The sequence below is a fragment of the Rhinolophus sinicus genome, linkage group LG11 (assembly GCF_036562045.2).
Source record: "Rhinolophus sinicus isolate RSC01 linkage group LG11, ASM3656204v1, whole genome shotgun sequence".
NCBI classification, from domain to species: domain Eukaryota; kingdom Metazoa; phylum Chordata; class Mammalia; order Chiroptera; family Rhinolophidae; genus Rhinolophus; species Rhinolophus sinicus.
In genome coordinates this window covers 8,781,910-8,807,454 of record NC_133760.1, presented here as the reverse complement: position 1 = coordinate 8,807,454, position 25,545 = coordinate 8,781,910, and the positions used below count along the sequence as shown (strand labels likewise).

At 50.8% G+C, this 25,545-nt stretch overlaps 1 protein-coding gene across 2 annotated transcripts in view; it reads left to right on the top strand.

Annotated features, from left to right (window-relative positions):
- The window catches only part of MARK4 (microtubule affinity regulating kinase 4), a 29,312-nt gene continuing 3,767 nt past the window's right edge, over positions 1-25,545 (top strand). Inside the window, exons 1-16 of one of the 2 annotated variants that reach the window (XM_019754875.2) lie at positions 5-373; positions 4,658-4,858; positions 6,840-6,893; positions 6,975-7,023; positions 7,703-7,768; positions 7,850-7,920; positions 9,100-9,156; positions 11,642-11,878; positions 14,869-14,988; positions 15,439-15,538; positions 16,888-16,997; positions 17,105-17,264; positions 19,969-20,186; positions 22,955-23,058; positions 24,971-25,249; positions 25,410-25,489. In XM_019754875.2, the coding sequence (XP_019610434.1) occupies positions 323-373; positions 4,658-4,858; positions 6,840-6,893; positions 6,975-7,023; positions 7,703-7,768; positions 7,850-7,920; positions 9,100-9,156; positions 11,642-11,878; positions 14,869-14,988; positions 15,439-15,538; positions 16,888-16,997; positions 17,105-17,264; positions 19,969-20,186; positions 22,955-23,058; positions 24,971-25,249; positions 25,410-25,489 (1,957 nt within the window). In that variant the 5' untranslated portion in view covers positions 5-322. Of the gene's footprint in view, positions 374-4,657; positions 4,859-6,839; positions 6,894-6,974; positions 7,024-7,702; positions 7,769-7,849; positions 7,921-9,099; positions 9,157-11,641; positions 11,879-14,868; positions 14,989-15,438; positions 15,539-16,887; positions 16,998-17,104; positions 17,265-19,968; positions 20,187-22,954; positions 23,059-24,970; positions 25,250-25,409; positions 25,490-25,545 lie in introns of both variants that reach the window. The other variant, XM_019754874.2, reaches the window with a different exon arrangement.

The window sequence follows — 25,545 nt, the reverse complement described above, 5'->3', positions numbered from 1 at the left end:
CCCTTCCTCCCCGACCCCTCCACCGCCTCCCTCCGCCGCCGCCCCGACCGGCTCCGCGCCCCCTCCCCGGCCCCCGCCCGTCAGCCCGTCTGCCCGCCGCCCCTATGGCGCCCGGGGCCCCCACTGCGCGGGGCCACTAGGACCCTCGGCGTCCCTTTCCTTCCCCTTTCCTGCCCCCCTCTCCCGCGGCGCGAACCCGGGTGTCCACGGCGCCCAGCTTTTGAGCTCGCGTCCTCAGGCCGGCGGGGGGGGAGGGGAAAAGGGGACCCCGGCACCCCTGCCCCCCCCACCCGGCCGCCCAGTCCCCCGGGACCCGGAGAAAATGTCTTCGCGGACTGCGCTGGCCCCGGGCAACGATCGGAACGCGGACACGGTGAGTGGGGCCCGGCCCCTGGGGGAGCCCCGGCCGGATCTAGCCACCGAACCCCTCGTCCTGCTGTGCCACTCGCTGCGCAAGCCCCTACCCTCATTTCCTGGGTCCTGCCCGGCTCGCCACCTCCCGACCCCCGCCCGGACTTCCAGGCCTTTCGACCCTCCCCCACTCCTCAGCCCAGCCCGACCCCTGAGAGCGCCCCTCTCTCGGGACCCCGCTCTGGTCCCTCTGCGGACCGCTTCCGCCTGGGTCTATTCCCTCCAGGAAGCCCCCTCCCCTGCTTTCCAGGAGCCCCTCCCTTCTCCGGTGTGTTCTTAAGCCCCTTCCCCTTCAGGCTGCCGGCATCCGACCACTCGCCCTCTGCCGGATTTGCAGGGCTCCTGACCCCAAGGCCCAGCCCTGGTCCTCTTATAGGAAGGCCTGCCCCAGTCCTGCCTCTAGCTCCAGCCTTCCCCGCTGGATCTGGATCTGGGCCCCCCAGGAGCCCCCCTCCTCTCATTCCCAGCCCTCTGCCCCTCCTGGCTCCTGTGAGCACCCCCTCACAGGAAGCTGGTTTCCACCTTTTCTGGGCCCAGGGCCCTTTCCAGCTTGTTCAAGGTCTCTCCACTCCCAGGCCTGGGCCCCCTCTTCCAAGCAGCCCTGTCCCAGGATTCCCAGCACCCTGGGTCCCCCCCAGACGCTTCCGGACCCTCTCTGGTCTCTTCCTCTCCCTGGAAGCCTTGGCCTCCAACTTCCAGGCCCCTAGCCCAGTCCCGCATTTCTAGGCCCTGGACCAGTGTGACTGCAGGCCTCAACCTCCCTGTGTCAACTGCTCAGCTTCAGGCAAGCCCCCTCCCCAAGCCCCCAAGCCCTTGATCCTCTGCTTGTCCAGGCCCTTCCTGCAGGACACCATCTCTTCTCCTAGATCTCCAAGGTTTCATCCGTTCACCTGCCCCAGAGCCTCCCTCTCCCTGGTTGGGGTCTAGCCTCCCAGGGAAGCCCCCTCCTCGGAAGTCTTCCCCAGCTCACACCACCTGACCTCAGATCCTCCTTCCAGAAGACTCCTGGTCTTGCCCTGCCGCTCAGCCCTCTTCTCTTGATGTCTGTCTTCTGGAAGCATTCTTTACAAGTTTCTAGGCCCCTTGACCCCAAGGCTCAGTCTTTATTCCTCTGGGCTGCCCCTTGCCCAGGGCTTGGAGGCCCTGGACCTTTCTCTGGTTCCAAGGGCGGCTCCTATAAAACCCCTTCTTTGACTTCTAGGAGATTCCTCAGGTCCCTGGTCCAGGGATCCTTGGCCCCTGACTTCCACTGCCCCATGGCTTGGATCCTTTTTACTATCCCCAGGCCCCCTGTCCCTACACCACAGACCAGAACAATCCTGATTGCTCTCAGCAGTTTTAAAGACCCTCCCACCAACCAGTGCCAGACTCATCCACAGCTAGGGTCTTTGTCCCTTTCCACAGGCCTTCTGCTAGGTCCCTGCTCCCCCCAGCACCCCTCACCCCAGATCTCCACCAGAGAGGTTTATCTCTGCCCCTTCATCTTGTAGGATCCTCCCTCCCAGATATCACCACCTCCACCTATCATACAATAGGCCAGACTCTTGATTTGGAGTCTCCAGTGAGATATGCACCCCTAGTCACTACGGGAAGTGCCAAGGAGCCCACAGGCCTGGGTTTAAATGCTGGCTCTGCCAGCCGGTTTGCACTGTGTCCTCGAACTAAGGCTTCTCCCTTTCGGAGACTCAGTTTCTTGCCTTGAAAAATGGGGACAATCCCTCTAGTCCCTTGGAGGATTATTTGGGATGATACCGGTGAAGCCTGGCACACAGGATGCGCTCCGCACATGTTCATGCTATTGTGACTGGATCTGAGTCAGACGGCTGTGGATTCTCAGCCCAGGACTGTCACAGTTGTTGAATGAGCTTACAGATCCACTCCCTGCTCAGAGACTCAGTTTCCTCAGTTTCTTTATCTCTGTATGGGGTTGATCATGGTACCTCCCTGTTACGGATGTTTTAAGGACCCAAGGAGATTGTGTGAGTAAAATGCACAGGGCTAGGCTTACTGTAGCTGCTATTATTCATTATTATTATTACTATTAGTACTACTTTGATTGTTCAGATAAGCATGGGTTCAAATCTAGTTTCTGTCCCTCCCTAGCTGTATGACCTCAGGCAAGTGACCTCCCCTCTCAGCACCTTGGTTTCCTCATCTATAAAATGGGGCTCCTGGGAGCACTTTGTCCTCCTTTTGTTTTTCAGATTTGTGCATATGGGGTGGGGGGTTTGGGGAGGTCTAATCCCCTTCTCTTCCCCCAACTCTAGTGTGTAAGACCTGCTTGTCAGTCCTGGCAGGGGTCACCTCTCTCCCTCTGGAATCTGAAGTTGCAAACCCCCCCCCCCCTTTTTAGCTCATTACCAGTCATGATGACAGCCATGTAGGGTCATGCTCCCCCACCCCAAGTTCCAGGCCCCCTCACCCCCCAGCCTCTCTGGAGGTTCCCTAGCAACAGGCCCAGTGTTGGGGCACCAGCCGGGCTGGGAGGGAGCGGGGCCAGCTGGTGGTGCCAATTTTAGCTCCCGCCCCCTCCCCCTGGGGGCTTTGTCACCCACTGCCCCAGCTGCCCCTTGCAGGGGTCCCTCACCCACACTGCCTTCAGTGGGGTGCCAACCCACCCCACTTGGCTCCCCTGGTGCCACCTGATGGGGATTCTTCTCCAAGCTGGTATCTCAGTGGGGATCTTATCGGCTGGATCTCCACTTCCCTTCCCACCCTCCCCTGGAGGAGGCCCAGTGGGATGTGGGAAAGAGCTCAGCACTCAGGAGTCAGCAGGCCCGGGTCAGAGCCCCTACCGCTCTGCTCCACCTGCCCTGTGACCTTGGACAAGGTATTTACCCTGCCTCATTCTTGGGGTCTCTGTCTGGAGAGTGCAGATCATAATTGGACCCACGTCGGAGGCCACGTGAGGGCATAGTGGGCGAAGGGCAGTGGTTAGGGCTTCAGCATGGGTGGTTTTTCCTGCCCCATGTGGGGAACATTGTATTTCTGCCTTTTGTGAATGAACTGTGTGACCTTGACAAGGCAGCTCCTCTCTCCAAGCCTCAGTTTCTCCCCTGAATGTGAGGATGCAGACGCTGCCCTCATGGGCTCTGGGAATTAAATGTAGATGACATACTTACTAGCCCAAGACTTGGCCCTAGTAAAGGCTGCTTAATAAAAATGATGTGGGCGTGTGAGGCATATGATAGGGTGATGAAGAAGACCATCAACTCTGGGGGAAGCTGTCTGGGTTCAGATCCCAGCTCTGGGCCTCAGTTTCCCTACCTATAAAATGGGGATGGGGATGTATTGATGGCCAGTGCTCATTAAATATTGGTCATCATGACTGTTAAGTGGCCTGGCAGTTTTTCTCCAAGAGGCAGCCCTCATCTCGTTGCCTACCTGGCTTTCTCTCTTCCTCAGCTCCCTTTGCAGGGCTGAGCAGAGCTTTCTGGCTGGGGGCCTGTGGCTCCCTCTGTCACCAGCACCCTGGGCCTCAGGCCTGAAAGGGAGGCACAGTCTCTGGGGCTCACAATCAGGACAGGGCAGCCTGAAGCAAGCAGGTGACCTGTGGGGGTGAGAGAGACAGGACAGCAGGAACAGAACATCGGGGACAGATAGGAGTAATGGCGGGGGAGACAGCGGTCAGGGCGCTGATGGAGCAGCAGTGTTTGGTGGGGGGCGGGGCGAGCGAGAAGCAAGGTAACAGTGGGGCTAGAATGACGTCAGGGCAAAATGAAAAACTGTTGGGCACTGTGTTTGGCGTTGAATTTAGGATTGGAAGAAAATGTTAAGGGCACTAAACTGGGAACAAAATATGGTATTAATATTTGGGTTTGGAGTAGAATTTGTGGGCTGGAGTGGGGGCAGTGGTGGAGAAAACAGGATGTTGGAGGCTGTGAGGGGCGGGGTGGAGCGTTGGGACCAGTCAACGTTGACTGGGGTTGAGGGTTGCAGCATTTAGAATGAAATATTATGGAGCTGATGGAGGTTCCAGTTGTTAGAAAACAAAGTTGGGGGTAGACAAAGTGCAGGGAGGGCTGAAGAAGAGACCTAATGTTTGGGGCACTGGATGCTACAGAGTTGGGGGGCCCCAGCATCTTTGTTCTTGGAGGCGTCTTTTTGTAGAAAAAGGCAGGGTACTCAAAGGCATCTTGCTTTTTTTCTGGCCTGGGCTAGAGTTAACCTCCCCAGTGCTGGGTTCCACTGAAGGCAGGATCGGACGGGCGCTGCCCACCGCTCACATTCCATCTCCCCCACCCAGCATGGCACCTTGGGCAGTGGCCGCTCCTCGGACAAGGGACCATCCTGGTCCAGCCGCTCCCTGGGTGCCCGCTGCCGGAACTCCATCGCCTCCTGTCCTGAGGAGCAGCCCCACGTGGGCAACTATCGCCTCCTGAGGACCATCGGGAAGGGCAACTTTGCCAAAGTCAAGCTGGCCCGGCACATCCTCACTGGCCGGGAGGTGAGTTGAGGGCATGGGGTGGGGCTCAGGGTTGAATCCTGCGGCACCAGTACTTTGTGGGAGGTGAGATGCGGTCGGGCTTGGCCCTCACTGTGCTTTGTGACCTCAGGTAAGTCCCTGCCTCTCTCTCAGACAGATTGGAACATCTCAGATTTTTCCAGAACAATCTAAGTAGCAGAAAAGAGCCAATTTAGGGCATCCCTGAAATTGTCAGGAAATCTCAAATCACAGGCAGAGCCATGTATTGTATTTCTAAGAATTCATGTGGCTTTTGTTTCTGAACCTGGGCTGCCTGCCTGTTTTATGATGGTGAGAACACAAGAAGTTCATTTATGTTCTCCATTACACGCTCTCCCCACCTTCCCGTCCAGAGCGGGCATAAGTCCCAAGTATGGCAGCATTGCAGAAAGGGCCCATTCGCGCAGACCTTGGGACCTAAATATGATGCCTCTAACTCACACTTAATGAGGAAAAAATGATGGTGGGTGGGTTCATGACTCCTCTGCACCCCATTCAATTTTAGAGCAAGTGTCTGGAGTGGTTTCTTCTACCTTGGGTGAACCCTCTCCTGCCCTCACACTGTCTACACCATACACACAAAAGACACCAGGCCCCAGTGGTTTTATGGGCAAATTCTACCAAACATTCCTGTTTTATGACAGTACTTCCAGAGACTAAAGAAGGAGGCTGCACTGCCCAACTGATTTTAAGTGCTACTTCGATGATAACCACAAAAGCAGATAAGAAATGAAATGGTGGGCTAGCCTCACGCATGAACGTAGACACCAAAATCAGAGAAAGCGTGTGATGACAAAGCTGCGTTGCTCCCAGGAATGCACAGTTCTTTTCAGATTCACAATTTATTCATGTATTTTGCCACATTTATAGATTCAAGGAGAAAAACCATGTGATTGTCTCAATACTGGCATACAAAGTGCTTGACAAAAATTAAAAACCCATTTGTGAGAATACGAGCAAAGCCAAAGGACCCTCTCCCCCACAAAGAACACATCGTTCCCCTTATGTTGGTCTTGAACATGATTCCAGGGGTTTCTGAGAGGACTGGCTTCTAAGGGCCTCCGAGGGGAAGAATTCTGTTATCCAGTGGATCTGAGGGTGGTTGGGGGTGGCCCCAAAAGCCTTTGGGAAAACTACAGGCCTAGAGCTGGATTAAGAATTTTAAAGGCCTCTCACTATGGAAAAACTTAGGTGCTCTAGCCCAAGTGTAATTCAAAATTAAAACTAAACTGTAAAATAAGTATAAAGAGAATTCAGTAACATTCTGATGTTCCCTCCATGATGACTACCTCAAAGCTCTTTTAAAACTATGTGTGTATATATATATATATATATATATATATATATATATATATATATATATATATAGTTTTAAAGTGTTTAAGAAGTACACTTTATCAGGCTGCATAAGGTCAGATTCCAGCCCACAATACTAGCCACATAACCTTGGCTGAGTTTCCCCATTTGTAAAACGGGGATAATTCGAGCACTCATAAGATTGTAATGAGGATTAAAAGAGTTTTCGTTTGTAAAGCACAAAGACCAGGCCCTGGCACATGTGACTGCTCGGTAAATGTAAGCTACGGTTATTGCTCATTGTTCCACAGTTCGTACATTCAAAACAAAGATGTGATGGATGAATGATCTAAGATGCCCTCACAAAGGGCCCCCTCAAGGTCTTGGTCACCCTCACACAGGCCCCATCCAGACTCCACTGTGGAATAGGGGATATTTCCTTACAGAAATAAGGGTAGCACTGAACATGGTGGGAACAGCATGTGCAAAGGTCCTGAGGCCCAGATCCCCCATCCACTAGGAATGGCCCAGGTTGAGGGCTTTCTGTGAGGGGGCAAAGGAATGGCATCCCATGGTGATCTGAGTTAGGGGACCTTGCCAGCCCAAGGGCCTATGGTACTTTGACCTCCTCCCCACCCCCGCCCTGCCTTCCTTCTTCCGTTTCCAGGTTGCCATCAAGATCATCGACAAAACCCAGCTAAACCCCAGCAGCCTGCAGAAGGTGAGGCCCAGGGAGAGGAAGCAGGGCGGGGAGAGGGTCCTTGGAACCACCCACCCTAATCTTTCTCTTTCATCCTTCTAGCTGTTCCGAGAAGTCCGCATCATGAAGGGCCTAAACCACCCCAACATTGGTGAGAAGGGGAAGGGAGTGGGCTCATAGGCTACCCACCAGGGCACTTGGGGAAGGAGTCGGGGACAGACCTGTTTTCTCATAGTAATATTGCTGCTCACTGGCCCTGTGACCTTGGCCAAGTCACTTACCCTCTCTGAGCATCAGTTTTCTCCTCTGGAGTGGGATTGATAAAAGGGCTGACATCAAGGTCATTGTGAGGATTGGATAAGATAATGCATGCAAAGCATTTAGTTCAGAGCTAAGCTGTGGGAGCTATTGTCATCAATAGCAATCATCATCATTGTCATTATCACTAGGCAGAGGGGAGAGAGAGGGCTTTTTAGGGAAAGAAGTGGGATTTAGCCTTGCCTGGATTTGGCTGCAGCATTTATCCACCCATTTGTTCGTTTACTCAGTAAATATTTGTTGAGTGGCTGCTGCATGCCAGATGCTAGGGACCGAGTGGTGGAAAAAATAGACACAAATTCCTGGCCTCATGGAGCTGACATTATTGTGAGAAAGTAGAAAAGGTTGTGACATGGGGCTGAAGAGTTGGGAAAATCCTGCCATCAGTAGGGAGCCATAGAGTGTTCTTGAGTAAGGGGTATTATGGTCAGCGTATCTGCATAGTTACTGAGTGCAGGTCGGGTGTGGGAGATCGCTTCCTACATAACCCCCCTACCCTCTGGCTATTGCAGTGAAGCTCTTTGAGGTGATCGAGACTGAGAAGACGCTGTACCTGGTGATGGAATATGCAAGTGCTGGTGAGGCCCCTCCCCTCCCTACCCTGCCCTCTGCGGTGACCGGAGAGGGTCCCCCTGACGCCCTTGGCCTCTACCCTGCAGGAGAAGTGTTTGACTACCTCGTGTCACACGGCCGCATGAAGGAGAAGGAAGCTCGAGCCAAGTTCCGACAGGTTGGGGTCATGGCTGGGGCTGGGGCTGGGAGGGGTGCCTGGGTCCCTGGGGATGAGTCCGATTGTCCAATGACCTGGGGGTGTGGCTTAAGTCTGCGTACGGGTAAAGGTGGAGAGTTGGGTGTTCATGGGTGTGCAAATGCCCAGGTGTGAGGATATCCAGATGTAGGTGTGCAGGTGCCCCGCTGGGTGGGTGAGGCAGGCAGGAAGGTGCCCAGCTGTGCAGGTGTCTGATGTGTGGGTGTGAGGGTGTGTGTAGTGTGTAGGAGTGTGGCTAAGAGAACCTGGAGGTGCCGGGGAGCCGAGGCACGTGAGTGTGGGAGTGTGGATTAGAAGATGTGTGGGAAATAGCTATGTTGGTGCCCAGGTGCTATGTACGAGTGTAGATGTGTGGGTAAAAGTGTGCATGGCAGCCGGAGTGTATGAGTGAGGGGCGCCCAGCTTGGGTGTGTAAGCCTGTGGGTAAGAGGACATGCAGGTACGTGGGTGCCCAGGTGGCTGGGTAAAAGGGCACGTGGTTTCAGATGTGTGGCCATGTGGATGCCCAGGTGTGTGAGACGGTGTGAGGGGTCCCGGGTATGCGTATACAGGTTGGTGGACAAGAGAGTGTATGGTGTAAGGATGTCCAGGAGGATGAGGTGTGTGGGTGTCCAGGTACGTGGCAGTGAGGTGCCCAGATATGTGAGAGGGCATGCAGGTGTGAGGGTGCCCAGGTGTGTTGGTAAGAGGGAATACAGATGTGAGGGTTTGGTGGGTGAAGGGATCCGAGCGAGGGTGTCAGTCCGACTGTCCAGTGGCTCTGACACAGTTGTACGGGGTGTGGGGAGCTTAAGCCTTGGTGTGTTGAGGTCATGGATCTATCTACAGGTATGCGACGTACTCATGCATGTTTCCAAAAGTGAAAGTCAGGAGGGGGCTAGTCCTCATGTCTTGGTTCCAATGTCCCTGTCAGGAGGGCATTCTAATATCTGGGTGACAGAGTGTTTGCCTGTGCAGGACCCATAGCATTTCCTACTGTGACTGAATCAGGGTGTGAGGCCCCAACATCTCAGCTTGTGCTTAGAGGAGGCCTGAGGTCCAGGGGCTGGGTTGTGAGTGGGCTCACGGGGTCTCTGAGGGAGGCTGAAAGGTTTGGGGTCCACAAGTAACTGACCTTCTCTCCCCTTCGCCCCCCCCCAGATTGTATCGGCTGTGCACTACTGTCACCAGAAAAACATTGTACACAGGGACTTGAAGGTGAGCCCCCCATCCCACTGTGAGCTCCCAGCTCAGCCCCCAGCGCTCCCGCTTGTCCCCAGCCCCTCCTCCAGTCCCCTGGGGTTCCCCTGAACCCTCCACCACATTACCCCCTTTTCTCCACCTGCTCCTCTCTGAGCATTCAGGGCCCCTCGACTTTTTCCCCAGCCTTTTGTGACAAAAGCAAGGCCAGCAGAAGGGGGACCGGGTCGGGAGTGGGGCAGGAGGAGAGAACAAAGGGGAAAGAAACAAAGTGTCCTGGAATGGCCCAGATGGTTACATGTGTACTGGACAAAGTCACTGGGACACGATAGAGTTTGTCACTCTCAGAACCTCCAGAGTCTTGGAATCTCTCAGACTTTAGAACATTCAGGAATCTTTGAGAATTGAGATTTTAGAGCCTCAGTCTCCAGGGTCTGAGACTCCCAGGCATCTTAGAACTTGAGAAGGACCGTTGACAGCCCTGGAGCTAGCACCCCGCAGGGAAGGGACTCAGTAGGCCTGGACTCTGCTGCGTGGTCAAACTGAACAGGGGCAGCCCCCTCGAGAAGCTTCATGTCCCGGGGTCCCTGCTCCACACCCCCCACCCAGAGAGAACCTCACATCTCAAGACTTCTTGTCTTAAACCAGAGAGATAAATGTTTGGGTGGCTCAGTCAAGTCTTGGCTGTGATTTCTTGAGAACCTACTATGTGTCAGCCAGGCCCCCGTGCTTTAAGGAAGTGCTTCTTAAGGTAGTGCTTCTTGAGTGAAGGACCTGGTTTTAGTGTTTTCAATTCCCAACCCATTGTGGGCAGGTACTTTCGTAAAGTACAATAAAATGAAATGAAAAAACCATGTACAAAACGCAAGCCCAATTTTTAAAATTACTGTTAAATTCAAAAAACATAAAATTCCATTGTCAAGTTGCTATAGAAGTTTCTAAACACTCCCTCTCTCTGTACTGCCCTGACATCCCCATGTGGCCTTCTGAGGAAGCACCCTTAAGGTGCTGGGTAAGGGTGCCACGATTGTGAGGATGGAGACCTGGAGGAGGCACGCCCCCTGGTGGAAGATCCTGGAAGTGGCTAAAAGGGATTTTGGGATCTGGTTAGTGCACCAGGGAAACCAACCTAGATGTGAGGATGGGGCTGGCCTGTGGCACCTCAAATGCCACAAAGGGAAATGTCACCCGTGAGGTAGACTGAGATGCCATCAGATTGAAGTTTGGGTAAGAACTCTCTGAAGTGTGTGTCTGTGGGTTCTATCCCTTTGTTGGGTCAGAGGTGGGGAAAGGCGGTACCGAAAAACAGCAGGAGGGGAGACCGTGAGAAAGCCAGAGATGCTGGTGGCCTGGGCTAAGGAAGAGCTATGGTTGGGATGGGACACACGTGGGCAACACTTTTTTTTTCAAAACTTCTATTTATTTAAGTGTGTTTTCCCAGCACCCTTTAGCTCCAAGTCAAGTAGTTGTTTCAGTCTAATTGTGGAGGGCGCAGCTCATAGTGGCCCATGTAGGAATCGAACTGGCAACCTTGTTGTTAAGAAGAGCATTGAGCTCTAACCAGCTGGGCTAACTGGCCGCCTCCGTAGGCAACATTTTGAAGGGTGGATCTGTGCATCGAGTTGTGGTCAACTGGGAGAGGCAGGGTGCTGGAGGCTCCTTCCTCATTCAGGCCATGGCGGGGCCGGGCCTCTTGGATTCCAGCCTTGCTACTTTCTTGCTGTGGACATAGGTAACCTCCCTGAGCCTCAGTTTCCTCACCTGTGAAATGGCGATTATAAGAACATATGCAACCAAAAAAAGACCAAACCTTATAACAATACAAAGCATTTACTGAGTGCTGGCTACACCCCACATGCTGTGGTTGGTGCTTTACGCTTAACCTCAGCTTACAAATAGGGAAACTGAGGCACAGGGCAGTCTGGTAACCCACCCAAAGTCACACAGTGAGTGAGTGGTGGAGCTGCGATTTGAAGCTAGGATTCTTCCAGAATCTGTACTCTTAACCCTACTTTCTGCAGCCCCTCTTATAAAATAAATGACAGTAGATGAAGCCCAGTGCATTATAGGTGTGCAGTGAGTGTTGTACAAAATGACTGTTTTCATTTTTATGGGTCTTGAGCAGTCAGTCCTCTTTTTTTTTTCCTGCTGGTTAAACTAAAGCTCAGAGAGGGACAGGAGGTGGCCTGAGGACCCACAGCTCTGCAGACCATGTGGACAATAATAATAGCTAACCTTATATAGTGCTTACTGGGTATAGAATATTGTTCTAGGTCTTTTACACATATTAACTCACTTAATTCTCAAACAGCCCTGTGAGGTAGGGACTGTCATTACCCCCATTCTGTGGATGAGGAAACTGAGGCCCAGAGAGATAAAGTTACTGCCTGGGGTCACACAGGGAATAAGGGACTGGGCCACAGGCTGTCAGGTGGAGCAGCTCCAGAGCCTGTGCTCCTATCCTCCACACACGTCCACCCTCTGCCCTCTTTTTCCCTCCCAGGCTGAGAACCTTTTGCTGGACGCAGAGGCCAACATCAAGATAGCAGACTTTGGCTTTAGCAACGAGTTCACGCTAGGATCGAAGCTGGACACATTCTGCGGGAGCCCCCCGTACGCCGCCCCGGAGCTGTTCCAGGGCAAGAAGTACGATGGGCCGGAGGTGGACATCTGGAGCCTGGGCGTCATCCTGTACACCCTCGTCAGCGGCTCCCTGCCCTTTGATGGGCACAACCTCAAGGTGCTGGGAGGGGCTGGCACGGGGGTCTTACTCTCCTGGGCAGGGTCTCTCTAAGCCTCATCCCGGACACTTCCTCTGCAGAGGTAGGGAGCTGGCCTGAGGTCACATGGCAAAACGGAGGTCAGGCAGGACCCAGGTCCCCACGGCTGCATGGCCAGCCCAAGTGGACTGCTGTTGGGCTTTGGGGCACAGGCTTTGCAGCTAGAGGACTGGTGTTCAAATCACAACTCCCTCAGTACATTTTTGTTGCCCACCATCGATGGTTCAGGCTGTTTCAGGTTTTGCAGATACTGTGTGAACAAGCGAGGCAGAAACCCCTGCCTTCCCACAGCTGCACTGTGGGTGATCCTTGAAAACACGCTTAGTAGGAAAAGCCAATCACAAAAGGCCACGCATTGTGTGATTCCACTTCTGTGAAATGTCCAGAAGAGGCAAATCCAAAGAGACAGGAAGCAGATTAGTGGTTGCCTAAGTCTAGGGGAGGATGGGGAAGTTGGAGAATAGGGTTTCTTTTGGGGTGATGAAATGGTCTAAAATTGTGGTGATGATTGCACAACTCAGAGAATATACTAAAAACCACTGAATTGTGCACTGAAAAATTCCTGCCCTCATGGACCGACATTCCAGCAGCTGAGCCAGGCAGAAAACCAAATAAATAAGCAAAATATATTATTGCAGATGCTGGCCAGTGCTACAGGGGGAAAAAACATAAAAGGGGTGGAAAAGTTTTTTTTCCTTTGAACTTTTTATTCTGAAACATTGCCAGTCTATAGAAAAGCTGTAAGGCTAGAACAAAGTACACATGGTACCTTTCAGGAGATGCTCCAGTCACCAGCATTTGGCCACTTTTGTCACATCTATTTGTATATGCTCATGGTGTCGCTGTGGTCATCGTTACTGATGGTACATTTCGGAATTAGTTGCAGACACACTGTTCTTTTTTAAAAGCAACATATTAGCAGGTATCCGCAGAGACCCGGGTATTTTCCCGTCCACTGTCACACTCAGGAAATCCAGCGTTGATGCAGTCCTGACCTCTAACCCATGGTTTACACTCAGATAGCGTCCCGAGGACCTCCTTGGTAGCTCTTTTTCCTCCTGCTCCAGCATCTACTCGGGCTCCTTATGTGGCATTCAGTGTTGAGGAGGACAGGCCATCAGAGCAGAGACTGGGTGAGGAGGAGGAGGGAGCCCCTTGTTCACAGTGGCCTTGGCCGAGCAGCCAGCCCCTCTGAGACTCAGACTCCCGCTCTGGTCAGTGAGGACCATAAGGTACTAACCTTGTAGCAGCGATCCAAGGACTCACTGCGATGAGGCAGGAAAGTGCTCACTATCACAGAAGAATCTTTCTGAGCCCCAAGCATGAAGCCAAGAGACCTTTTCAAGGGTCTAGGCCAGTGACTCACCTGCCCCAGGCCCTTGTCACCTCCTGCTGTACTGGTTTCCCCTCCAGTCACCTCAGGCCTTGCTGGGCAAAGGAGACACAGCTGGGCAGGTCCCAGCTCTGTCATTTCCTTACTGAGTGACCTTGGACACGTCCCTTTCTGAACCTCAGTTTCCCCTCCTGTAGGTGGGGACATTAAGAGTATCCACTTATAGCCAGACTGGGTGTGTAAAGCCCTTCACCGGGATCTGGCATTTAACGAGGTGACATGCTTGGGGGCAGCTCTGATGGTGGTGATAGTGGCCCGATGGCACCTTCATGTGACAGAGGCAGTGTGGTGCAGTAGTGACACAGCACAGGCTCTGGAGCCCGACTGCCTGGGTTTGAACCCAGACCCTGTCAGTTTCTAGCTGTACAATCCCAGCACTAGTGACTTAACCTCTCTAGGCCTCAGTTCCTTTTCTGGAAAATGGGCATTGTGACGTGCTTCACAGCATTGTTGCGAACACAGATGGAATGTGGGTAAAGCAGTTAGAATACCGCCGGCACGGGGCGAGTGCTCTGAAAGCGATACTCATTATTATGAAATATTCACGACCCTTCAGGCTGTAATGATCTGCAGACCCAGGAGGCTCCCCAGCCCATGTAGGAGAAGGCCCTGGAACAGAACCCCTAGCCCAGTCTCCAGCAAAGGGCTTCACCCCAAGAGACCCCCTCCCCTCATTCACCCTCTCCATTTTCTCTCTCCGTACATTTTCTTCTTTTTTTTTTTTAAGTTATTAGGGTGACATTGATTAATAAGCTAAGTTTCAAGTATACAGTTCTATAATATGTTTTCTGTATATCACATTGTGTGTTCACCACCCAGAGTCAAGTCTCCTTCCATCAGCATGCATTTGACCCCCTTTACCCTCTTCTACCTCCCGCCAACCCCTTCCCTTCTGGTAACCACTCTTTATTCAGGATGGAAGGGGCCCTCCCTGGTCCTCCAGGCCACAGGGCATGGAATTTACAGCCTTGGCAAGGACCCTCATAAAAAGCTCATAGTTCTCTGGAAAGACAGACGTATCTAGTGGGGAAGGTACAGCGGGGAAAGGGAGGCGGGCAGGGTCCTCCTCCCTCCTCCCCTATTGGAATCCTAATTAAATAGCACTTGCTCTGGTTCCAGTGTGTGCTAGGCATTTACTTCTATAAATTCACTCACACCCTAGTCCATGAAGTGGGTACTGGGATTCCTATTTACAGATAAGGAGACTGCGACCCTACTGGCTGGCTCACCTGCCCACCTCCCCTTGCCTGGCTTATAGAATTCACTTTCTCTGTAAGATTTCCTCTGAATGGAAAATTATATAGCTTTAAAAATAGTACATTTTCTTGGAAAGTTGCTGCATCTAATGTTCTCATTTTATAGGTGTGGAACTGAGGTCTAGAGAGAGTGGTAGGGTTTTGCCCACCTCGTTGGGGCTGGGACTCAGAGCTTTTGTTACTTCTGTCTGAGATTGAGACAAAGATGAGTGTGTGTGTGTGTGTGTGTGTGTGTGTGTGTGTGTGTGTAATGGGTGGACAGGAAGGTTGGGCCTCTCCCCCAGTAACCCTGTCCCCCCAGGAGCTGCGGGAGCGAGTCCTCAGAGGGAAGTACCGGGTCCCTTTCTACATGTCAACAGACTGTGAGAGCATCCTGAGGAGATTTTTGGTGCTGAACCCAGCTAAACGCTGTACTCTCGAGGTAAGCTGTCAGCCCCACAACCCTCCCCTTGCAACCTCCGTGCCCTGCACCTTTCCTCTACCGTTCCCACCTGCCTAAGATCCGCTGCTGGAAGGTGGGAGCCGGGCAGCCCGGGAAAAGACTCCTGGGCCTGTCCTGACACCGCTGCGCCCACTCCCTGCCATGCCAGTAATTAGCTAATGAGCTCCTGGGATGATTACAGGGTGCTGGGGACCTAGATGATGTGGGGGCGGGAGGGTGGCGTCAGAGGCTCCAGCAGGGGGAGTGGGGGTGGGGCAAGGGGGTGCTAGCTCTCAGGAAGCCCTCTATCCTGGGGTGTTAAGCCTTGAGGTGGGGGGGCAAGACAGGTAGCCCCACCTGGGGGCCTGCCTAGGGGGTACGCAGCTGTAATTTTCCTAGTTTCTTCTGACGTCTGTCTTCCCCTTCCCTGTCCTTCTCTGATTCCTGCAGCAAATCATGAAAGACAAATGGATCAACATCGGCTATGAGGGTGAGGAGCTGAAGCCATACACAGAGCCGGAGGAGGACTTCGGGGACACCAAGCGAATCGGTGAGAGTCAGGGAACGCAGGTGCCCCAGCTCCTCAGGCCCCCAGGCCACCGAACCAGGGGTAGGAGCTTCCCAGCACCAACCCTTTTGGTTAGTGCGTCAGAGAAGGTTGCAAGGCAGTTGGGGAAAGTGGAGAAGCCTGGGCTCCAACCCCTCTGCTGCTGCTTTCTAGCTGTGTGACCCTGGGCAAGTGTCTTCCCTTCTCTGTGCTTCTATTTCCTCATCTGTAAAATGGCACAATCATAGAACCTATCTTGTAGGGTTGTTATGAATATTAAATGAGTTAATCTACATAAAGTACTTTATATTAGGCATGTAATAAGTGCTGATGTATGTTAGCTTTGACTATTAAGGCACAAAAAGAAGTCACAAGTCACTTGCAGAAGAGTTTGGTCACAAGTCATCAGTAATCCGCATGTTTGGGGAAATCCCCACCTTGGCATATGCCTCCGCCTCCACTCCTTTGGTCCTGATCCTCCCGGCCTGGAATCTTCCAACACTTGACCCCTAAAGCATTAGCCCTGGAAGAGCTCCTTAGGAACCATCCAGTAACCCTCTCTTCTACAGCTGAGGAAAAAGGCCACCATCAGAGCTGGCTACGTTAGTCAGCACTTTTGTGGTTGCAAGTAACAGAAAACCCAAGCCATTTTGGCTTAAATCAGATAATAATAATAATAGGTTGAACCATAGGAAATTGCCACTTTTATAGCAATTTAATATGGTTTAACCTAATAGTGATAAGTTAATTCATTCACATAACTAAAAAGGCTAGAGTATGTCAGCCTACAGACCCAGCTGGATCCAGGTGTTTAGAGAGTTGTTGGGAATCTTCTATGTGGTGGCGGCTTCTTTCCTAGGCAGCTCCCCACATCCCCACACCACGCCCCCACCCCCACTTCCCAGGAGCAAACTGGCAAGATATACTAGTGGCCTTGGATACTCGGTCAGGAAGAGAAGCCACTTCCTGATGAACTACTAAAAGCCCTAGGCTGGTGATTATTGGCTACCCCTGAACCAATCAGTTTGGCCTTGGGATGGGATGCTGTAATTGGCCAGACTGGGGTCATGTGCTTGCCCTGAACCAATCAGTCACTGTGGCCTTATGGATGGGACACTCTGATTGGCCAGAGCTGGGTCCTATGCCTGCCCTTGGGACTTGGAACAGGCAGGAGTCAACCAGGTGATCTGAGCTGGGAAAGAATATTCTTCCAAGGAAAATCAGGGTCCTCCTGGCAAAAGGGGGAATGGGTACTAGATAGGCCAAAGAGCAGGCATTGCTAATGTGATACAGAAACAAGTGGAAGGGAAGGGTCTCGGGACTGAACTGCCTCTCCATCTCCCCTCTCCCAGAGGTGATGGTGGGTATGGGCTACACGCGGGAAGAAATCAAAGAGGCCTTGACCAACCAGAAGTACAACGAAGTGACCGCCACCTACCTCCTGCTGGGCAGGAAGACTGAGGTCAGAAGGTGCCAGGGGCATTTGGGTTTTGCAGTGCCCAGGGTGGAGGGACTTCTGGGGCAGAGGGAACGTGGAGCTGAGGCTCCTTGTGTGTCATCCTCTTGCAGGAGGGTGGGGACCGGGGTGCCCCAGCACTGGCCCTGGCACGGGTGCGGGCGCCCAGCGACACCACCAATGGAACAAGCTCCAGCAAAGGCACCAGCCACAGCAAAGGGCAGCGGAGCTCCTCCTCCACCTACCACCGCCAACGCAGGCATAGTGACTTCTGTGAGTATGGCTCCACACCCTCACATGCCATCCCTGGCCCCAAAGCCTCCACCCTGTGTTACGTCAGGGTTCTCTGGCAGGCAAGCAACAGAAACCCATTCAAGCCAGTTACAGCAAAGGGAAGACTTTCTTAGAAAGATGCAGGGACATTTCATGGAACTTGGAGGCAGGAATGTACAGCCAGGCTCTGGGAGGAATCAGAAATTGGAAAAGCAGCCATACTCAGAATAGACACTCGCTGTGTCTTGCTTCATCTCTGCTCACCTGGTTTTTTGTTTCTTTCTCACTTACCGTACCTTATCTTTTCCCAATGTCTCAGCTCCTTACATCTAATTTTAGAGACTAGCCCAAATGGTAGCTGGAATCTCCCTGATCCACTTGTCAGGGAGAGAGCTCTGATACCAGGGTCCACTTGGGATTAATCTACTGTGATTGAGACACAGGAGGATACATTGTACAAAGTGGCTGCTGAGAGCTTGCCTTCTGGACTTTCCTCCACGCTGAAATGTGGGGAGCCCCTTCCTTACTAATGGTAAGGGGCTGGACAGACACCTAATTGTACCCCACATTCTATAACTGAAGGTATCTCATCCCCTTCAGAAAATAAATAGGCCCCACCACCACCTTCACAGATTTAGGCATAGAAACTCCCAAGAGGTCTCTTACTTACACTCTCATCAAATGTTAATCGTCTCCACTATTTTTTAACAGCTTTATTGAGATATAATTCACATACCATTCAAAGTGTACAAATCAGTGATGTTAGTATATTGACAGAATTGTGTATCACCACAATCAATTTTAGAACATTTTAATTACCCTAAAAGAAACTCCACACCCCTTAGCCATCCACTTCCAATCCCCCCTCCACTCTACCCCCCAGACCCCTGACAACTACTAATTGATTACCTGTCTGTACAGATTTGCCTATTCTGAACACGTCATATAAATGGAATTACACAATATGTGCCGTTTTGTGTCCGGCTTTCATTTAGGATAACATTTTCAAGGTCTCTCCATGTTTTAGCATGGATTAGTACTTTATTCCTTTTAATTGCTGAATAATACTCCATTGCATGGATAGACCACTTTTTCTTTATCCTTTCATCAGTTGATGGACATGTGGGCTGTTTCCACCTTTTGGCTATTGTAAATGGTGCTGCTGTGAACGTTTGTGTACAAGTTTTTGTGTGGATGTATGTTTTCATTGCCCTTGGGAAATACCTAGGAGTGGAATTGCTGGGTCATATGGTAACTCTATGTTTAACAGTTTAAGGGATGGCCAGGGTGGTCTCCAACTCTCTGTTATTTTGCAGCCCTTCTTATCTCCAGGGTGAAGCTCTTTACTCTGGGAGAGGCACTAGTATGGAGAGAGGGGTGTCAGGAAGCTCAGCATCAGCCCTAAACAGGAAGTAAGGGTTTATGGATGGTCAAGCCATTCCCCTCCCCTGGGTCTCCTTTTCCCCACCCATAAAATAGCAAGACTGGCCCAGAAAATCCTCAGAAGCTTGTGACTCCAGCATCCTATGGTTAGAACATGTACCCTTTAAAAGCCCCCACATGGAGACCTTCTGGGTTCCAGGGGTTCTCGGAGTGAAGGATTGTTGACAGGCGCCCCTTATCCATCACTGCAGAACTTTTATTATGGTTCTGGGACTTTTTCTTTTTCTTTTCTTTTCCTGGGACTTTTAACTATTAAGATTCATGAGGATTTAACATGCCGAAGTTCTGATTGTCTGAAGTTCTAGAACATGTTTCTAAACCTGTAAATACCTAAGATGTACTAAGGGGCCAGATTTATTTTTTTTTAATTAAAGTTTATGGGGGTGACAATTGTTAGTAAAGTTACATAGATTTCAGGTGTACAATTCTGTATTACATCATCTATCAGATTGGTTTTTAAAATTAAAACATGCTTCAAATGTAGTAGTACAGAAAGGGTAGGCAATAAAAATGTTTTCATGTAATGTATTTCTCCCAGCCACCCCACCCCCACCCCATTCTCCTTGGAGGCAACCACTATTACTGGTTTTATATAAATTATTTTGAAGGGTTTCATTTATAAATACATAAAGAAGTAGTTATGAACAGAAGGAGGAAGATAGAAAGAAAAGAGACATATAAAGATATGTAGATACTATGTTAACATACTAATATACTATAAAGATAATATTCTCTCCTTTTAACACAAATGATAGCCTTTTTGAGATGCTCATATATAAACAAGGAGATACAGATCAGATATGCACTTTCCTCCTTTTTTATACAAATGGTAGTACACTGTAGACCTCATGCCTTGCCTTTTCTTTGTAGGCTGTCTTGAAGATTGCTTTATTGTTACATAAAGAGCTTTCTTTTTCTTTTTCTTTTTTATAGCTGTATAGTATTCCATAATCTTGGAATACTATACAGAACTATCTTGGCTTATTTAGCAATTCCCCTATTAAAGGGCATTTAGGCTGTTCCCAATCTTTGTGCCTTTAAAAACAGAATGACGCAATGCATACCTTCTGCGTGCATCGTGTCATTTATGTAGAGTTTCTGGGTCAGTATATGTGCGTGTGTCATTTTGGCAGATATTGTCATAGTGACCTATGCAGAGATTGCAGCTGATACAAGGAATTCTAGGCTCCCAAGGATCACCCAGAGTAGGTTCTGGCTTTTCCAGGTGACACCAGCCCTAACTGTCCCCTCCTTCCACCAGGCGGCCCATCCCCTGCACCCCTGCACCCTAAGCGCAGCCCGACCAGCACGGGGGAGACGGAGCTGAAAGAGGAGCGCCTGCCTGGCCGGAAGGCAAGCTGCAGTGCTGCGGGCAGCGGGAGCCGAGGGCTGCCCCCCTCCAGCCCCATGGTCAGCAGCGCCCACAACCCCAACAAGGCTGAGATCCCAGAGCGGCGAAAGGATAGCACGAGCACCCCTGTGAGTAGCCAGGGGTGGGGAGTAGGGTCAGGGGTGCGACCACCTGTGGCCCAGCCTGTAGATGCCACCAGATTCACATCTTTTAGACCCTGCCATTTCCCATCCTGTTCCCCAGACCATCACACAGGACTCCTTGTTACTTCCTTTCTTTCATTCATTCATTCATTCATTCATTCATTCATTCATTCATTCTCGACAGACATTTATTGAGTGTTCTCTCGTTGCCTGAGCTCGTTGCCTGAGTTTTCACTCGTTGCCTGATGCTAGTGTGTCAGAAAGAAGAACTACACGTTTTGGGCAGGAAGGATTTAATACAGGGAATTAGGTGTGGTGCTTACAAAATTGTAGGAAGTGCTGGAGGAGCAGGCAAAAGACTAGACCTACAGGAATGACATCTCACGACAGCAGACCTGACCCACCAAGGGACCTGCCACCACTGGGGCCACCTCTCATGTTGAATTCAAGAACACACGATCATGGCTACAGGATAAGACTCAAAAACTTCTTCCTCTACCAGAAGAGCCTCTTGCCACCGAGAGGTCTGGAGAATGGGCACTGGAGCCCTGCTAAAGCAAAGACCCGCATCTCATGACCTTGCCTGTGTGAGCAGAAGTCAAAGGGGACAGGAAGGTGACTGCCACCCTATTTCCACCTTCCATATCTTCATGAGTGCAGAGATTGGCAGGACCTGTTCCTACCCAGAACCGAGCTGCAGAGCACTCTGGGGAATGTGGTGTTTGGCTTTTCCTGCTTCTGCAGCTCCCTAGAATGTTACGGTGCAAGCTGAGGGAACCAAAATATCCTCAACATAGGGAGACAAGGGTGGAGGCAGATTATAGGAAACTGGTGAGGACTCTGAAGCCACATGGACCAGAGTTTGAATTACATTGATGAGCTATGTGACCTTGAGCAAGTGCCTTCACGTCTCTGAGCTTCAGTATTCCACCTGGTGAAATCAGCTTATCACAGAACTTGGGTTGTCGTGAGAATAAAGTACTTCACACAGCAGCTGGCTCAGTAGCACTCAGTAAGAGCTATGTTGTTAAAATAAAACCTAAATTATAAGAAGCTAGAAAAGGAACAGCAAATTAGCCCCCCAAAAAAGTAAAAGGAAGGCAATAATAAGAAAAGTCAGTAAAGGAGAAAACATACACTAGAGAAAATCACGAAAGCTGAAAGCTAGTTCTTGAAAAGAGTAATAAAAGTGGACCCCTAGCAAGACTGATTAAGAAAAAAAAGATAACAAACACAAATTAACAATATCAGAATGAAAAAGATAACTATGGGTTTGTTTGTTTGTTTTAATTGGGGAACAGTGTGTTTTTCCAGGACCCATCAGCTCCAAGTCAAGTTGTCTTCAATCTAGTTGTGGAGGGTGCAGCTCACTGGCCCATGTGGGAACTGAACGGGCAACCTTGGTGCTATGAGCATTGCCCTCTAACCACCTGAGCCAACTGGCTGCCCCCAAGATAACTATGTTTTAACATAAGATGGTAAGAAGGTAGTAGGAGCTACTCTAAGCCAATAAATTTGACAACTTAGATGAAATGGATAAGTATCTTTAAAAACACAGTGAACAAAACTGACATGAGAAGGAATAGAAAACCTGAATAGTCAAAGAAATTGAATCCATAATTTAAACCTTTCCCATAAAGAAAATTCCAGATCCAAATGGTTCTAAACTGGTGGAATTCTTCCAAACATCGAAAGAAGAAATAATGCCAATCTTTTTTTTTTTTTTAAAGATTTATTGGGGAATATTGGGGAACGGTGTGTTTCTCCCGGGCCCATCAGCTCCCAGTTGTTGTCCTTTAATCTAGTCGTGGAGGGCACAGCTCAGCTCCAAGTCCAGTTACCATTTTCAGTCTTTAGTTGCAGGGGGTGCTGCCCACCATCCCATGTGGGAATTGAACCAGCAACCTTGTTGTTGAGAGTTCAAGCTCTAACCAACAGCCATCTGGCCGCCCCTCCAGCAGCTCAGTGGCAGCTCATTGTCTTCAATCTAGTTGTGGAGGACAGCTCACTGGCCCATGTGGGAATCGAACTGGCGACCCTGTTGTTCAGACCTCACTCGCACCCTAACCAACTGAGCCATCCAGCCGCCTGAAATAATGCCAATGTTAGACAAACTTTCCGAGGTTAGAAAAAGAGGGATCACTTCCCAAATACATTTTATGAGGCAACATAATCCTGATGTGGTATTTCTTATCCTCAGAGAGCTCACTGTCCAGTGCTGGGTAGGGACATATATGTGAACAGATGTTGACGATACAAGGTGATCAAGGCTGCACCGGGGAAGCCAAAGGAGGCACCTGACTTAACCTGGGGCCTGGGGTGGGAGTAGATTATGAAGTGACATCTGAAATGTGCATAGGAGTGAGTCAGAGGAAAGGTAGGAGGAATATCCAGGTAGCAGATGAGACAGCCTCAGCAAAGGCAAAGAGAGAGACACTCTGGCACGAAAATATGTTAAAAAAAACTTTGATGAACTGTACTGGGGGGGTAGAGTGGGGAAAGAGGTGGACAAGGCTGCTCCTGGAACCTTCTCTGACCCTCTCTCAGCTCCAATGGCCTCCCTTGACTCTTAGCCTAGATTGCTGGAATGAGCCATTAGCCTTGTCTTTGGGTCCTTTAGCCCAGAGTAAACCATCAGTTTACACACAGGCCCCTACCTCGTTCATAATGAGGGAGGCCAGGGAGGGTAAAAGCAGGGAGTTAAGGGGTACCCTTTTACCCCCTCATTCCCCTCCTGGCCATGTCTCCCACAGAACAACCTCCCTCCCAGCATGATGACCCGCAGAAACACCTACGTTTGCACAGAACGACCAGGAGCTGAGCGCCCATCCCTTTTGCCAAATGGCAAAGAAAACAGGTAAGGAGGGGGTGGCAGTGAGGAGTGCGGAGTGGGATGAGGTGGGCAGGGCCCCTCTTGATCTAAGATGATAGATGTCGGGGGAGGGGTGCCATTGGGACTGGGGAGTATATGTCTCTGCCCTTCCCTTGGCAGACTCTACCCATGTCCTCCCCCTCCCAGACCCCCCTGAAAATCTTCCCCCCTTAATTAATCAGTCATCAGCACAGGGTAGCGTCTGCCCTGTTCTCTGCCCACGAGCCTTGGGAATCCAAGTTGATTTTTATTTTATTTTTTTAATGATCCATTTTTAGTACTTAGAAGCCCCAGAATGTCACAGCTTCCACATCCTCTGGTTGGCTGGTTTTCAAACTTATTTTGCCTGAGTCTGTTCAGTCTCTCTCAGCTGGCAAGTGAGGGGAACCAGTGCAGACTGGCTGGCAGCATAAAAAGGAAATGAATTTGTTCACATCCAACTTCAAGTCCAAGAGTGGGGTGGGCTTCAGGAGAATGACTCTCCTGCCCATCAGGACTGTAGGGATATAAAAATGGATATAAAAATACTAGTAGCCAACATTCATCAAGCAGTAACCATGTGCCAGGCCTCTGTACTTTAGGTGGTTGAATGTCCCTAACAAGTCTGTGAGGTAGATCCTGGTATCACCATTTTACAGCTGAGGAAATGAGGCACAGATAGGTTAAGTAGCTTATCCAAGGCCACACAGCTGATAAGTCAAGGAGCAAAGATTCCAGAATCTGTATTTGTAATCACTGTAATGCATGGCCTTTCATCTCTAGTCAAGTGACGATGTATAGTTAGATTATAGACTCAGCTGCTGAAACAAGGAGACCCCAGGTATAGTGGCTTAAATGAGATGGAAGTTTAGTCCTCTGTGACAACAATCCAGAGGTAGTCAGGAAAGGTCCTTCAAGGACCCAGGTTGATTCTGTCAATCTCAACATGAGGCTCCAGCTCTGGGTCTGAGGCCACTGCATCAGTTGCCACCATTTTCCAACCAGCAAGAAGGGTGAAAAGAAGGTGGAGTGAAAGCAGCATTCTTTTTATAGAGGCATGACCCAGAAATGGTACCAAGTACTTCTGCTTATATCCCATTGGCCAGAGCATAGCCATATGACCACCCCTAGCTGCAAGGGAGACTGGGAAATGTAGTCTCTGGCTGGATGGCCATGTACAGCGCTCATACTCTTAATTAAAAGTTTGGTTACTATAGAAAAACAAGGAGGATGAATTTTGGGGGAGAGGTAGTGGCATCTGCCACAGTCAGGGTTCTCTCTTTAAAATCCAGGCTGGTTACTGGGGTCCCTGGAAGGATAGAGATTGGAGGTCTGACCTCTGCTATCGGGACTGGGAGGGTCAGGGGGGGCTGGAGGAGGGTCCTGGTACAGTGGGACCACCACTGCCCACACAGCATCCTGAGAGAGTTAGGAAGACAGTCCCTTCCTCCTTATTTTCACCTGTTGAAAAATTGTCATAATTAATATAGATACTCTTAACATTACACATCTGTTCCTTTCCCAAGTTTGGATAATGAAAGTTCAGATAGCAGAGTATTTACAAAGTTGATTTGGTTCCTGAGGTTTGGATCGCAAATAGCAATAGATTCATCCAAAAAGGTATGAGTCTATTCAATGACTGAGTTTGGAGAAAGGAAAGGTTGTTTAGGGGACAGTTTGGAAGGGACAGTTTGAAGAAAGGACAGTTTGAAGGAGGGATGACTTAGGGGTGTTGGGAATGGGTAATATAATACTAATTGTACATACACAGCATGTACTACTGTACATGGCAGCCCTGTCTCCGAGCTCTAGGTTAGGAGGAGTTTATGATCTCGGGACAGGACAGTGAAGAATCAGAGGGGCTGGGGACTTGGCCTGCCTTGAGGTGTGGCCCTGACTTGTCCTTCTTTGCCCACAGCTCTGGTACCCCACGGGTGCCGCCCGCCTCCCCCTCCAGTCACAGCCTGGCTCCACCATCGGGAGAGCGGAGCCGCCTGGCACGGGGTTCCACCATCCGAAGCACCTTCCATGGTGGCCAGGTCCGAGACCGGCGGGCAGGGGGCGGGGGAGGCGGGGGTGTGCAGAATGGGCCCCCTGCCTCTCCCACACTGGCCCACGAGGCCACACCCCTGCCCACCGGGCGGCCCCGCCCCACCACCAACCTCTTCACCAAGCTGACCTCCAAACTGACCCGAAGGTAAGCCCCACGGGACATGGGGGCAGGGGGCAGGGTAGGGGGCTGATGGGGCCTAACCTGTCTTCTACTCTGCTCTGCCTCCTGTACCCCGACATCATCTCCTCTTCCTCCTCTTCTTCCTCCTCCTGCGTCACCCTTCACCTCCCTCCTCACACTACAGGGTTACCCTCGATCCCTCTAAACGACAGAATTCTAACCGCTGCGTTTCGGGCACCTCTTTGCCCCAGGGATCCAAGATCAGTAAGTCCTGTCCACCCTCCACTCTCATTGGCTCTGCCTCCCTATCTGCATGTCTG